Genomic DNA, 16299 nt, shown 5'->3' with positions numbered 1-16299 from the left:
GTTAACAACAATAAAATTCTATATAGGGGAGTCAATGCTCAATGCACAATCATTAATCCACCCCAAGCCTAATTTTCATCAGTCTCCAATCTTCTGAGGCATAACAAACATGTTCTTACATGGAGCACAAATTCTTACATAGTGAATAAGTTCTTACATGGTGAACAGTACAAGGGCAGACATCACAGACACCTTCGGTTTTGCTCATGCATTATGAACTATAAACAGTCAGTTCAAATATGAATACTCATTTGATTTTTATACTTGATTTATATGTGGATACCACATTTCTCTCTTTATTATTATTATTTTTAATAAAATGCTGAAGTGGTAGGTAGATACAAGATAAAGGTAGAAAACATAGTTTAGTGTTGTAAGAGAGCAAATGTAGATGATCAGGTGTGTGCCTGTAGACTATGTGTTAATCCAAGCTAGACCAGGGCAATAAACACCCACGTATGCAGAAGATTTCTCTCAGAACAGGGGGGGGGGGTTCTAAGCCTTACTTCTGTTGATCCCCAATTTCTCACCTGATGACCCCCCTGCGACTGTGCCTGTCTTAGGTTGTTCCTCCCTTGAGGAATCTTACCCGTCTCTGGCTAACCAGTCATCTTCCGGGGTTAAACAGGGAAATGTAAAGTTGGTAAGTGAGAGACAAGCCTTATTGTTTGAAATGGTTAGCTTTTTACTTCTTTGCATATTTATACCCTGAAGCTTCTATGCCCAGCATTTGTCTTGAGGTATCTTTACCACTTGGAAGAATTATGATACTCAGTAAATTCGATATGAGGCACGAATTCTATTTAAGGGTTGTAATTAGGAAGGAAGAAGAAAAGCTATAGAAGTAGCAGACGGAAGAAAACATGGGAAGATTGATTATTTCTTTGACATATCTTCTTGTAGAGTAACTTCAGCATGTACAGGTTTTAAGCTACTACCTAAATTGTACACACACATTATCATAACAGGAGTATAGTTACATAACCAAAGCATACCTGTAATTACCAGCCATCTCCAGTGAAACCAAGAAAACCAGTTAGGCACCTTAGGCATTTGTGAAAACTTATCTATGATATGGTGGATATTGTCCAACTGAACTTGAACAGTCTGAGAGAAATCAGACAAATTAAAACAACCCATTCCTAGGGAATGTTCACATCCCTTATGTTCTCTTAACAGTAAATAGTCTGTAGTTGTAAGATTTTGGAGCACTACAATTTGCACTTCTCCTAATTCTTGATTGAGTTCCAACAGTATAGATCCAGTCAAATTTCTTGTTTTACTGTATGCACAGGCCAGCTTAGATATCTCCTTCTTCATTCCCATGAAAGTCCAGGAACTGGTGGGATGAGTGCATCTACAGCTGTAGCAGTGCGTGGATCTTTGTTGGGGATTTTTGATGATCATCTTCTGGCATGAGTCTTCCAGAGAGTGCTGATGTTGGAAGTTCTTTTTCATATTGTATCTTAGTTCATTTTCAGGGTAGCCCAATTAGGCTTTGATCCTCTAAACACAAACAGACCCTTTGCCTACACTTTTATATGCCCTTTATACCCTTGTGTAGAACTCATTGGAGGTCACCACACAGGAACTACCTTTTTTTTTTTTTTTTGTTATCACTAATCTACACTTACATGATGAATATTATGTTTACTAGGCTCTCCCCTATACCAGGTCCCCCCTATAAACCCCTTTACAGTCACTGTCCATCAGCATAGCAAAATGTTGTAGAATCACTACTTGCCTTCTCTATGTTGTACAGCCCTCCCTTTTCTCCTACCCCCCCACGCATGCTAATCTTAATACCCCCCTACTTCTCCCCCCACCTTGTCCCTCCCTACCCACCCATCCTCCCCAGTCCCTTTCCCTTTGGTACCTGTTAGTCCATTCTTGAGTTCTGTGATTCTGCTGCTGTTTTGTTCCTTCAGTTTTTCCTTTGTTCTTATATTCCACAGATAAGTGAAATCATTTGGTATTTCTCTTTCTCCGCTTGGCTTGTTTCACTGAGCATAATACCCTCCAGCTCCATCTATGTTGCTGCAAATGGTTGGATTTGCCCTTTTCTTATGGCTGAGTAGTATTCCATTGTGTATATGTACCACATCTTCTTTATCCATTCATCTATCGATGGACATTTAGGTTGCTTCCAATCCTTGGCTATTGTAAATAGTGCTGCGATAAACATAGGGGTGCACTGATCTTTCTCATACTTGATCGCTGCACTCTTAGGGTAAATTCCTAGGGGTGCCATTCCTGGGTCAAATGGTAAGTCTGTTTGGAGCATTTTGATGTACCTCCATACTGCTTTCCACAATGGTTGAACTAATTTACATTCCCACCAGCAGTGTAGGAGGGTTCCGCTTTCTCCACAGCCTTGCCAACATTTGTTGTTGTTTGTCTTTTGGAAGGCAGCCATCCTTACTAGTGTGAGGTGATACCTTATTGTAGTTTTAACTTGCATTTCTCTGATAATTAGCAATGTGGAGCATCTTTTCATGTGTCTGTTGGCCATCTGTATTTCTTTTTTGGAGAACTGTCTGTTCAGTTCCTCTGCCCATTTTTTAATTGGGTTATTTGTTTTTTGGTTGTTGAGGCGTGTGAGCTCTTTATATATTTTGGACGTCAAGCCTTTATCGGATGTGTCATTTTCAAATATATTCTCCCATACTGTAGGGTTCCTTTTTGTTCTATTGATGGTGTCTTTTGCTGTGCAGAAGCTTTTCAGCTTAATATAGTCCCACTTATTCATTCTTGCTGTTGTTTTCCTTGCCCGGGGAGATATGTTCAAGAAGAGGTCACTCATGTTTATGTCTAAGAGGTTTTTGCCTATGTTTTCTTCCAAGAGTTTAATGGTTTCATGACTTACATTCAGGTCTTTGATCCATTTCGAGTTTACTTTTGTATATGGGGTTAGACAATGGTCCAGTTTCATTCTCCTACATGTAGCTGTCCAGTTTTGCCAGCACCACCTGTTGAAGAGACTGTCATTTCACCATTGTATGTCCATGGCTCCTTTATTGAATATTAATTGACCATATATGTCTGGGTTAATGTCTGGATTCTCAGGTCTGTTCCACTGGTCTGTGGCTCTGCTCTTGTGCCAGTAACAAATTGTCTTGATTACTATGGCTTTATAGTAGAGCTTGAAGTTGGGGAGTGAGATCCCCCCTACTTTATTCTTCTTTCTCAGGATTGCTTTGGCTATTCGGGGTCTTTGGTGCTTCCATATGAATTTTTGAATTATTTGTTCCAGTTCATTGAAGAATGTTGCTGGTAGTTTCATAGGGATTGCATCAAATCTGTATATTGCTTTGGGCAGGATGGCCATTTGGACGATATTAATTCTTCCTAGCCACAAGCATGGGATGAGTTTCCATCTGTTAGTGTCCCCTTTAATTTCTCTTAATAGTGACTTGTAGTTTTCAGAGTATAAGTCTTTCACTTCTTTGGTTAGGTTTATTCCTAGGTATTTTATTTTTTTTGATGCAATTGTGAATGGAGTTGTTTTCCTGGTTTCTCTTTCTGTTGGTTCATTGTTAGTGTATAGGAAAGCCACAGATTTCCGTGTGTTGATTTTGTATCCTGCAACTTTGCTGTATTCCGATATCAGTTCTAGTAGTTTTGGGGTGGAGTCTTTAGGGTCTTTTATATACAGTATCATGTCATCTGCAAATAGTGACAGTTTAATTTCTTCTTTACCAATCTGGATTCCTTGTATTTCTTTGTTTTGTCTGATTGCCGTGGCTGGTACCTCCAGTACTATGTTAAATAACAGTGGGGAGAGTGGGCATCCCTGTCTAGTTTCCGATCTCAGAGGAAATGCTTTCAGCTTCTCGCTGTTCAATATAATGTTGGCTGTGGGTTTTTCATAGATGGCCTTTATTATGTTGAGGTACTTGCCCTCTATTCCCATTTTGCTGAGAGTTTTTATCATGAATGGATGTTGAACTTTGTCAAATGCCTTTTCAGCATCTATGGAGATGATCATGTGGTTTTTGTCTTTCTTTTTGTTGATGTGGTGGATGATGTTGATGGACTTTCGAATGTTGTACCATCCTTGCATCCCTGGGATGAATCCCACTTGGTCATGGTGTATGATCCTTTTGATGTATTTTTTAATTCGGTTTGCTAATATTTTGTTGAGTATTTTTGCATCTACGTTCATCAGGGATATTGGTCTGTAGTTTTCTTTTTTGGTGGGGTCTTTGCCTGGTTTTGGTATTAGGGTGATGTTAGCTTCATAGAATGAGTTTGGGAGTATCCCCTCCTCCTCTATTTTTTGGAAAACTTTAAGGAGAATGGGTATTATGTCTTCCCTATACGTCTGATAAAATTCCGAGGTAAATCCATCTGGCCCGGGGGTTTTGTTCTTTGGTAGTTTTTTGATTACCGCTTCAATTTCGTTGCTGGTAATTGGTCTGTTTAGATTTTCTGTTTCTCTCTGGGTCAGTCTTGGAAGGTTGTATTTTTCTAGGAAGTTGTCCATTTCTCCTAGGTTTCCCAGCTTGTTAGCATATAGGTTTTCATAGTATTCTCTAATAATTCTTTGTATTTTTGTGGGCTCCGTCGTGATTTTTCCTTTCTTGTTACTGATACTGTTGATTTGTGTTGACTCTCTTTTCTTCTTAATAAGTCTGGCTAGAGGCTTATCTATTTTGTTTATTTTCTTGAAGAACCAGCTCTTGGTTTCATTGACTTTTGCTATTGTTTTATTCTTCTCAATTTTATTTATTTCTTCTCTGATCTTTATTATGTCCCTCCTTCTGCTGACCTTAGGCCTCATCTGTTCTTCTTTTTCCCATTTCGATAATTCTGACATTAGACCGTTCATTTGGGATTGTTCTTCCTTTTTTAAATATGCTTGGATTGCTATATACTTTCCTCTTAAGACTGCTTTTGCTGTGTCCCACAGAAGTTGGGGCTTAGTGTTGTTGTTGTCATTTGTTTGCATATATTGCTGGATCTCCATTTTGATTTGGTCATTGATCCATTGATTATTTAGGAGCGTGTTGTTAAGCCTCCATGTGTTTGTGAGCCTCTTTGCTTTCTTTGTACAGTTTATTTCTAGTTTTATGCCTTTGTGGTCTGAAAAGTTGGTTGGTAGGATTTCAATCTTTTGGAATTTACTGAGGCTCTTTTCGTGGGCTACTATGTGGTCTATTCTGGAGAATGTTCCATGTGCACTTGAGAAGAATGTATATCCTGTTGCTTTTGGATGTAGAGTTCTATAGATGTGTATTAGGTCCATCTGCTCTACTGTGTTGTTCAGTGCTTCCGTGTCCTTACTTATTTTCTGCCCGGTGGATGTATCCTTTGGGGTGAGTGGTGTGTTGAAGTCTCCTAGAATGAATGCATTGCAGTCTATTTCCCCCTTTAGTTCTGTTAGTATTTGTTTCACATATGCTGGTGCTCCTGTGTTGGGTGCATATACATTTAGAATGGTTATATCCTCTTGTTGGACTGAGCCCTTTATCATTATGTAGTGTCCTTCTTTATCTCTTGTTACTTTCTTTGTTTTGAAGTCTATTTTGTCTGATATTAGTACTGCAACCCCTGCTTTCTTCTCGCTGTTGTTTGCTTAAAATATGTTTTTCCATCCCTTGACTTTTAGTCTGTACATGTCTTTGGGTTTGAGGTGAGTTTCTTGTAAGCAGCATATAGATGGGTCTTGCTTTTTTATCCATTTTATTACTCTGTGTCTTTTGATTGGTGCATTCAGCCCATTAACATTTGGGGTGACTATTGAAAGATATGTACTTATTGCCATTGCAGGCTTTAAATTCGTGGTTACCAAAGGTTCAAGGTTAGCCTCTTTAGTATCTTACTGCCTAACTTAGCTCGCTTATTGAGCTGTTATATACACTGTCTGGAGATTCTTTTCTTCTCTCCCTTCTTATTACTCCTCCTCGATTCTTCATATGTTGGGTGTTTTGTGCTGTGCTCTTTCTAGGAGTGCTCCCATCTAGAGCAGTCCCTGTAAGATGTTCTGTAGAGGTGGTTTGTGGGAAGCAAATTCCCTCAGCTTTTGTTTGTCTGGGAATTGTTTAATCCCACCATCATATTTGAATGATAGTCGTGCTGGATACAGTATCCTTGGTTCAAGGCCCTTCTGTTTCATTGTATTAAATATATCATGCCATTCTCTTCTGGCCTGTATGGTTTCTGTTGAGAAGTCTGATGTTAGCCTGATGGGTTTTCCTTTATAGGTGACCTTTTTCTCTCTAGCTGCCTTTAAAACTCTTTCCTTGTCCTTGATCTTTGCCATTTTAATTATTATGTTTCTTGGTGTTGTCCTCCTTGGATCCTTTCTGTTGGGGGTTCTGTGTATTTCCGTGGTCTGTTCGATTATTTCCTCCCCCAGTTTGGGGAAGTTTCAGCAATTATTTCTTCTAAGATACTTTCCATCTCTTTTCCTCTCTCTTCTTCTTCTTCTGGAACCCCTATAATACGGATATTGTTCCTTTTGGATTGGTCACACAGTTCTCTTAATATTGTTTCATTCCTGGAGATCCTTTTATCTCTCTCTATGTCAGCTTCTATGCGTTCCTGTTCTCTGGTTTCAGTTCCATCAATGGCCTCTTGCATCCTATCCATTCTGCTTATAAACCCTTCCAGAGTTTGTTTCATTTCTGTAATCTCCTTTCTGGCATCTGTGATCTCCCTCCGGACTTCATCCCATATCTCTTGTGTATTTCTCTGCATCTCTGTCAGCATGTTTATGATTCTTATTTTGAATTCTTTTTCAGGAAGACTGGTTAGGTCTGTCTCCTTCCGTGGTGTTGTCTCTGTGATCTTTGTCTGCCTGTAGCTTTGCCTTTTCATGGTGATAGGAATAGTCTGCAGAACTGGGACGAGTGACGGCTGGAAGGACTTCCTTTCTCGTTGGTTTGTGGCCCTCCTCTCCTGGAAGAACAGCGACCTCTAGTGGCTTGTGCTGCGCAGCTGCGCGCAGACAGGGTTTCTGCTTCCTGCCCGGCTGCTATGGAGTTAATCTCCGTTGTTGCTGTGGGCGTGGCCTGGCTCGGGCGGCCCCTTCGCGAGGCGCTGGGTTCTCTCAGGTGTGGATGTGGTCTGGATATTGTCCTGTGTCCTCTGGTCTTTATTCTAGGAAGAGTTGTCTTTGTTATATTTTCATAGATATATGTGGTTTTGGGAGGAGATTTCCGCTGCTCTACTGACGCCGCCATCTTCCGACCCCCACTAAAAATTCTTTAAGAAATGGTTACAGGGGGTAAGTACATCAATGTAATAAAGGCCATATATGACAGGCCCACAGCCAACGTCATAATGTTGAAAAGCTGAAAGCTTTTCCTCTAAGATCAGGAACAAGACAAGGATGCCCACTCTCACCACTTCTATTCAACATACTACTGGAGGTCCTCGCCACAGCAATCAGACAACACAAAGAGATAGAAGGCATCTAAATTGATAAGGAGGAAGTTAAACTGTCACTCTTTGGAGATGACATGATAACTGTTAGAAATAATAACTGAATTCAGCAAAGTGGCAGGATACACAATTAATACACAGAAATCTGTTGCATTCCTATATACTAACAATGAATTAGGAGAGAGAGAAATTAGCAAAACAACTTCATTTACAATTGCATCAACAAGGTGAAAATACCTAGGAATAAACCAAACCAAGGAGTAAAAGATCTTTACTCTTAAAACTACAAGACACTCATGAGAGAAATTAAAGAAGACACCAATAAATGGAAATCTATGCTTTGCTTATGGATAGGAAGAATTAGTATTGTTGATATGGCCATCCTGTTTAAAGCAATCTACAGATTCAATGCAATCCCTATCAAAATACCAATAACATTTTTCAATGAACTAGAACAAATAGTTCTAAAGTTCATATTCCACAAAAGACCCCGAATAGCCAAAGCAATCTTGAGAAAAAAGAACAAAGCTGGGGGATTATGCTCCCTAACTTCAAGCTCTACTACAAAGTCACAGTAATCAAAATTTCATACCGGCACAAGAACAGACTCATAGATCAATGGAACAGAACAGAGAGCCCAGATATTAACCCAAGTATATATGGTCAATTAATATATGATAAAGGAGCCATGAATATACAATGGAGAAAAGATAGCCTCTTCAACAACTGGTGCTGGGAAAACTGGATAACTACAATTAAGGGAATGAAACTGGATTACTGTCTAAACCCATACACAAAAGTAAACTTGAAATGGATCAAAGACCTGAATGTAAGTCATAAAACTCTTAGAAGAAAACATAGGCAAAAATCTCTTGACTATAAACATGAGCAACTTTTCTTAAACACATCTCCTTGGGCTAGGGAAACAAAGTAAAAAATGAACAAGTGGGACTTCATCAAACAAAAATGCTTCTGTACAGCAAAGGACACCATCAGCAGAACAAAAAAGCATCCTACAGTATGAGAGAATATGTTCATAAATGATTTATCTGATAAGGGGTTAACATCCCAAATATATAAAGAATTAACTTGTGTCAACATCCATAAAACAAACAACCCAATTAAAAAATGGGCAGAAAATCTGAACAGACACTTGTCCAAAGAAGAAATACAAATGGCCAACAGGCACATGAAAAGATGCCTCACATCACTAATGATCAGAGAAATGCAAATTAAAACCACAATGAGATATTACCTCATACAAGTTAGGATGGCCAACATCCAAAAGACAAGAAACAACAAATGCTGGAGAGGATGCAGAGAAAGGGGAACACTTCTACACTGTTGGTGGGAATGTAAATTAGTTCAACCATTGTGGAAAGCAATATGGAGGTTCCTCAAAAAACTAAAAAGAGAAATACCATTTGACTCAGGAATTCCACTCCTAGGAATTTACCTGAAGAAATTAAAATCCCTGATTTGAAAAGATACATGCACCTTTATGTTTATTGCCATATTATCTACTATACCTGAGACATGGAAGCAACCTAAGTGTACAACAATAGATGCATGGATAAAGAAAAGGTAGTACATATACAAAATGGAATATTATTTAGCCATAAAAAATAATAAAATCCTGTCATTTGCAACAACACAGATGGACTTGGATGGTATTATGCTAAGTGAAGTAGGCCAAGCTGAATAAGACAAATACCATATGATTTCACTTATTTGTGGAATATGAACAGAAACAAAGCAAAATGAACAAAATAGGAGTAGACTCATAGACACTGAGAAGTGACTGGTGGTTACCATGGGGGGGGTTAGAGTGGGTGAGTGGGGTAGGTGAAGGGGATAAAGGGGCACAAAATTCTCAGTCATAATATTAGTTGGTCAGGGGGATGATAAGGAAGCTTGGAGAATATAGTCAGTGGTTCTGTGACATCTTTCTGTGTTTACAGATAGTAACTGCACTTGTTGTGGTAAAGATTTAATAATGTCTGTAACTGTTGAACCACTGTGCTGTATACTTGAAACCAATATAATATTGTATATCAACTATTTTTCAATAAGGAAAGAAGATATTTGCAATGTTTAAAATCGATTGCAGATCAATGCCTAGAGCCCCTGAAGAGCAAGAAATGGCAAATCCAATTTTAAAAATAGAGCAAAGGGTGTGAGCATGTAAATAAGAGGATAACCCAAAAGTTAACAAACATAATGAACTCACTAGTTATTATGAAAATACAAGATCAAACCATGAGATGTCACTTTACACCTGCTGGAAAGTTGGATAATGTTGCAAGGTAAGGATTCAGATTCCTATCTGCATAACGTGGGGCAGGGAGAGTAGAGGTCTCCAGTCCACAGGAATGCAATTTGGCAGTCCTTAGTCAATGTACACACAACCCAGTGACCAGCAGTTCTGCACTTGGGTGTGGATTCCAAGGAAAACCTCACATGAACCTATTTGGAGCAGCGATATTTGTGGAATTGCCTCATAATTTGTGCTATTTCCAAACCCATCACCAGGGGAGCATAAAGTAAAACTTGTGGCGATCTCCACGGAGCACAATGCACAGTATCTGTACAAAGTGGACACTGAGCGACTTGGACAAATAGTAAAAACAATCAGTTTAGGACAAAAGTAAGAAACAGATCAGCTGAGTAACTGGATGAGTTACACAACTTAAAAATACAAGCACCTAACATAAATATCAACCCCCCTAGAATGGCTGCCCATCTGGGAGGGTGGACAGCACGGAACTGCCTATCGGTCATCTGCCTGAATTAGATGCAGGGGCCCTGGTTTCCACCCTGGTTGCTGCCGTCGGCCTCTGGGAACAATCTGTTCAGACCAAGGCTGTCGTCCTCTGGACAGGAAGTGGGCTCAGGGGCCAGGTCTAGAAGCAGGGCCAGCTAGAAAGGAGGATGCCCTCATCTGCTGAGGCTCCCTTCCTCACAGTCCACCTCAGTGGTGAGAATCCCACCTATGGAGATGAAGCCTTTTGATTTTATGCTTTGAGGAGATTTCCTGTCTTCTCAATGAGTAATCATTAAGAATAGTTTAGACAAGAGGACTTAGAAAATCTGGTGGGATGATGGAGGAGGGGTGTTAGACTGTGCCAGGCAGTCAGAATCGGATCGACTAATAGCCCCCAAATCCAAATATTCTCTTGCAAATTTTTTTTGGGCATGCGGTGGGCAGGGTGCATGGTACTAACCTTTACTGAGAACTTACTATGAGCCAGCAGGGTGCTAGGGATTTTTGACATTTATTATTTATTTTATCGTGCATTGCTCACAATAATCCTACATAGTGGGGTGGGGTTTACCCCTCTTGTTTTACTTAGGGAACATGAGGCTCAAAGAAAGTCACTGGGCCAACCCCTCACTGTGAGTGCACCCAAGGTGTCTTTTTTATGCCTCAGGGGACACAAATCCTCCCACCAAGACGGCTGCACCAACTAATGGCTTTTGACATCTTCCCTCTAGAATTTTCTGCCCCACAGCTGGGTCCAGGGGGTCCTCCAGAGATATCAGAACTGCCCCAGCAGCTTTTGGACATGCAGATCTAGAAAGTCTACACCTCCTCAGAGGCTACCACTCTAGAACTCCTGGGGCTAAGCAGGACTCTAGCAGCTTCCTCTTCACCCTCCATACCCTTCAGTCTTTAGATGCGGTTTTCACCACAACCAGTTTCTAGTTTCTAGGGAACTGGAGATGTCTCTCCACAGCTGTGTTCCACTCAGATCTGAATCTCCAGCTTCCTGGGATTCAAAATATGGCAGGTGGATAAATGGGATGGGGAACCTTTTATAACAGAAGAGCAATAAATTCCCCAATAGTAGTATAAGCAAGATGACAGTGAAAAATCCCTGTAAAACAAGAATATGGCAGAGCTTTATCACATGCTAAAGCATTACAAGAATTAGAAGTTTATGCAGGTCAAATCATGTTTGTCAAACTATAGAAATGCAGAGTAAGTCCTGATGAAATGCTATCAAGAACACAGCCATCAGCCTTACCACAGGATCTACCTTTGCCAACATTATATAATAGCTGATTTTTCCTCAGGCTCCAGTCCAATTATTTTGAGTGAAATTTAAAAGAAAGTAACTCTATGCAACAGCAAGTATTCTAAGCACTCTGGGAGTGATGGGCTGTAACTTGCAGCAGATCGCTCCAGCCTCATCACTCTGTGTCCTGTCATCAGCAGTTGATACGACAATTAACATGATCAGCTCAATTTGACTTAAAGAGGAAAATGTTAGGGAAAACTAGAAATTCTCCATTTTTTCCCACCGAAAATAGTTTACACATTGTGGAGAAGAGGGTGTCACCAAAAGTTTACTACCTTGTGGTTTATTTGTGAAATCAAGACAAACTCACATAGGGTTTATTCTAACCTTTTCAGAGGTAATGGAGACATAGCTAGCAAAAATTCAGTTAAAAAAATATTTATTCTGCCATTTCCGCATGCAAAGTATCAAAGCATCAATGGAGGCACTGACGCTTAAGAGACCAGAGAGTCCTTCAGACTCATGAGTTCTGAAGAGTCCAGAGGCTGGCCAGTCCCCCAAATGAACTCTGGGGCTTAGGGATCTGCTAAAGTTGCAGCTGCGTTCAATATCCCTGGTAATCTTAAAACCAACAGTCAGAATGGAGAGGAGCTCTCTGCCCTCTCATCTCTTTAAAATGAGCTTTCTTGTTGGGAAAGAAACCCAACAACACCACCCTCTTATCTTTTCCTGTCTTCCTTTCCCCAAGTTTCCAGGATAAACAAACACAGCATTGAGCTTTGCGAACCTCTATGTTGTTCTCATCAAAGCGTCTTGTTAGCTCTCTGTATACAGGCCTGGACCACAGCTCTCCTCACCTTGCACACGTGGACTTCACAGACTTCCCTGGACCCTTTCTTGCTCTCTTCCAATTCTAAAGTTTCATTTCTTGTCCCCAGTTTAAGAAACCATATATATATGTCCTATTTATTCCTGTGTAATCCTTCTGGTCATTTGCTTGAGTTTAGTCCAACAAATAAGGCATCTCCTTTAGCATAACATTGGAGAGCTTGGACTTAAACTTTTGCACACGTTTTAAGAGCATCTTTTAAATTGGACTCTGTTCCTAAGTCTCTGCTGCAAACTGGTTTTACTGAAATCCCCAGTGTTTCAGCACTTTGGTTCTTTCTGGAACTTGCAGCAGATTTTTCTTTTCTTTTCTACTCTTTTTCTAAGCCTGTAGAGTAGTGCCTAGTAATAATAAGAAGTAACATTTACAGAGACCACCATACTGTGCGCCAGGCAGCGCTCTGAGATGGATATTATTATCCCCATTTTGTAGAGATGAGAACGATAGGGGCACGGAGAGTAACTTGCACATAGAAGGTAGGTGAGCCAGGAATCCAGGCCAAGCCTGTGAACTTAGTCATGCTCAAGCTGCAGAGTCAGAGATGTGGAGTACAACTCCTTTAGTGTCAGTGGAATGTACTCATAGTGGACAATGTACACAAACTCTTTGACCCTGTGTTTCCCTTACAATAATCGAGATACAACATTATTTTAATCCTGGGGTGGGTCTACTTTGGATCCTGGCGCTCGGTAGTTGCCAGTGCTCCCACACGCTGGCCAGTCTCGCTTTCTCCCCACATCGCTCTGCGCCCCGGTCGCAGCTCGCGACCCGCGCCGCACCATCTGCTGCTTCGGCACCCGGCTCCTCTCTGAGTCCGGGACTCCCGCCCGCGGGTCCCCGAGAGTCCCGGGCTAGGAGCCCTCTTACCATGGCATCGTAGCGCAGGGCGTTCATGAAGTGTGCCACCTCGGCGCCCTTGTACACGGTGTACCAGATGGTGCCCTGGCTCTGGTCGCCGGCGTCGAGCAACAGCACGTGGGGCTCGGCAGCGCGGACCTGCTGCACCTTGGTGGAGAGCCTCGCCACGCCGCCCACGCAGCGGCTGGCGTTGACGCACCGGCTCGAGTCCTCGCTGGTCGGCTCCAGCCGGCTGTGCACGTCGTTGGTGTGCAGGATGGTGAGTTCCCAGGCGCCGGCCGCGGGCCACAGCAGCGCGCCCAGCGCGAGGAGCCGCAGCGCTGGCGCGCGGGGACCCATGGCCGCGGCGCGGAGAGCGGGCGCGAGCGCAGCGCGGCGGGCAGGAGGCGGCGGCGGCGAGTGGCGGCGAGCGGCCGAGCTGCGGACCCGGGCCGGCGGGGCGGGGCCGGGGCGGGGCCGGGGCGGGCCCTCCTGCAGCTGGTGGGCGGCCCCGCCGCGGGCGCGCGCCCGCGCCGTCACCCGACGCGACCCTGGCCCCGGGGTGGCCGGGCTGCGGCTACCAGCTGCGCCCGCTCCCGGCGGGAGCTGTGGGGAGGCTGTTCCCGGTGGGGAGCCGGCACCCGTCGCGGCCGCCGCCTGAGCGGGGAGCCTGGGCGCCCGCAATCCTGCGGCGCGGCTGCTCCTTCCGGGGTCGCAAGAGGGCTTGGAGGGGCAGCTCGTGTCTGGGTCCTCGAGGATTCTCGCCTTTGCTGAGGCAGGAATTTCTCTGAAGACGAATTCATGGTTTGTGTTGAGCTTGTGCTCGCAGGAGCTCATCACCTGAAAGAGGGACAGAGGAAAGAAAAAAAGATGGTCGAAAGCCAGCTGTGCGAGATGAGGGGAGAGAGTAGGGAGATGTGAGAGAGCGGAGCGCGGTGCTCCTCGGGCTGTGGGGGCCAGAACGGGCTGTGGGACGTAACCCCCCGCCCCATTTCCAGCCTGAGCACTGGTCCGTGGTGTCGGGTGCGATGTTCAGACGTAGTCTCAGAAGCTGGTGATGCCGGGGTTCTTGTTCACGGAGCCGAAGAATGAACTTGGCAAACAAAGTAGGAGAGCAAGGGAGAGACTTATTTCGAGATAAAGTGAGAGGACAGAGCTCCTGGCTCACGCCAGGAGGGGACAAGAGAGTCTGTGGTCGTGCACTGTCTAAGGGTTTTATAACGTGATAAAGGGCTAGTGGTGTGGACCTGTTAAGTGGTCCTAGAATGTTCATCCTTGAAGAGACATTAAGTCTCTTCTCAGTCTGTCAGATAATTCTGCAAAATTAACATAAGAAATTTACTGCAGATTGTTTCCCAGAATAGCACCTTCTTGGTCTGGGAGCATATCAATCATCAATCAAGACTGCCTGCCCTGCCCTCAAGGTGGGCTGAGTTATTGTCTGTATGCTAAAGAGTTTAAAAGTCCATCTAAAATGGAATATTTCTCGCCTTTACTATGTTGTTTATGGCTGGGCTTGCTTGCCCTTATTAATTGCCCAGGTTGCAAATCACCTGATCAGGTCTGAAGGAGGAAAAACAGCACATAGGCGTGGGTCTTTTAGCATGCTAAAGTGATCTTACACATGATTACAAATGATTAGCGTAATGAAAACATGGGCACTTTCCTTTATCTGGGAAATATTAACTGATCTCACTGAAGAATTACTCTAGAGCTTACTGTTTAACATGGAGTTTGGTAGGGGGTTTCCTTGCATATAGTTACATTGCTCTTGACTGTATTATCTTGCCTTGCTTTTCTGGGGGCCTTCACCCTACTCTGTCTAAACCCATGGTTCCTGTCTCACTAGGAAATCATTAGAATCCAGTCTAGCATTTATTCACCACCCAAACCCTAGCGATAAAGCAGGAATGATATGTGGGCAGCTCTTAGAAGTGAACCAAGCAAAGAAAAGTCAGCAGTGTTGGGGAAGTTTGGTTCAGAGATGCAGGGAAGTCAGAGTACATAGTGAGGAAGGAATTCATTAAAGTGAGTGTCAGGGAATGACAGAACAGCAATAAAGGAAGTTCACTGAACTGCTACTCAGCATGGGGCACGTCCCCTGCTAACTCCTCATGCCAGTGTTACCTGGCGTCCAGTGTCCTCTTGGATCTGCGTGGCATGGGAACTGAGTCCCTACCACCCCGGGGTTTGGGGGAGCTGCAGAGCACTGGATGGAGTGAGATTACATTCTGTGAACTTCCTATAGGTGAAGAAAGGAGACTTTCAGGCAGGCTACCAAAGAGCATGACTGTAAGCTGCAGTTCCCTGTCACCTAGGCGTTGGTAATTTGCAAGCCCACATCTGAGCTCTCAGTGGCCCCTCCCTACTTGTCTGAGATAGGACAGAGAGAGTGAAGGTTTGAGGGAAATGGGGAGGATTAGAATGACAAAGCAAAGTAACAAAGACACCACTGGAAAAGCGCAGAGACAAAACGTTTTAAGTTGGGCAGTGAGAAGTCTATTTAAGGCAAAAAGGAGCACACTTGGAGAAGGGAGTGTGGGCTGCCCCAGAGAAGAGGCACCCCTTAAAGTTTGGGAAAAAGTCAAAGATGCACTTAGAAAGTGCGGTGACCTCAGAGAGAGGTGTGCACTGAAAGGTTGGGGGTTCTCCCTTTTAAGCATTTTTCAGGAATGTGACAAAAGGCTGGGAGTGCAGACTTGTTAAATGGTCTCTGAATATTTAAAATTAGCTTAACACAAGAAATTTACTGCTCTGATTTCTCCCAGGGATACTGGTGTCTTGGTCTGGGAGCATATCAAACAAGACTGCCTGCCCAGATGGGGCTGAGCTATTGTTTGTTTGCTAAAGAGTAAGTTAAGAATCTTTTTAACTCCTGGATTTTAAAATGCAATCTTATCTTTAACATGGAATCCTTCCTGCCTTTTGCTATGTTGTTTACAGCTGGGCCTGCATGCTTAACACAATAAAGACATGAGCTGTGCTGAGGTACCCTCTTTTATCTGGGGAATATTTAAACATTCCAAGCCAAGTTACTTCTGGCTTTTTGAGCTTTAACTGATTAACTCTTTGAGTCCCTTATAGTGGACTTTACTGGCCTTAATTCCCTCTCCACCCCACTCCTATTGATTTTTCTGCCTAACAAGCAGCAAATGCTGACTT

The 16299-nt window shown here is 43.0% G+C and overlaps 1 protein-coding gene and 1 long non-coding RNA gene across 5 annotated transcripts in view; one reads left to right on the top strand and one right to left on the bottom strand.

Moving 5' to 3' along the window:
* The window catches only part of NT5E (5'-nucleotidase ecto), a 59664-nt gene extending 45690 nt beyond the window's left edge, over nucleotides 1–13974 (bottom strand). The window contains exon 1 of the mRNA XM_036899184.2: nucleotides 13168–13974. Within this exon, the coding sequence (XP_036755079.2) occupies nucleotides 13168–13974 (807 nt within the window). The remainder of the gene's footprint in view (nucleotides 1–13167) is intronic.
* Nucleotides 13867–16299, top strand: part of LOC118919342 (uncharacterized) — a 131285-nt gene continuing 128852 nt past the window's right edge. Inside the window, exons 1-3 of one of the 4 annotated variants that reach the window (XR_008992832.1) lie at nucleotides 13867–13941; nucleotides 14440–14561; nucleotides 15906–15988. This is a non-coding gene — a long non-coding RNA (uncharacterized LOC118919342). Of the gene's footprint in view, nucleotides 14562–15905; nucleotides 15989–16299 lie in introns of all 4 variants that reach the window. The other 3 variants (XR_008992834.1, XR_008992831.1, XR_008992833.1) reach the window with 3 other exon arrangements.

This window comes from Manis pentadactyla, chromosome 12 (assembly GCF_030020395.1).
Source record: "Manis pentadactyla isolate mManPen7 chromosome 12, mManPen7.hap1, whole genome shotgun sequence".
NCBI lineage: Eukaryota > Metazoa > Chordata > Mammalia > Pholidota > Manidae > Manis > Manis pentadactyla.
Note: the sequence above shows the minus strand (reverse complement) of the source record. Positions and strands in the feature narration are given on the sequence as shown.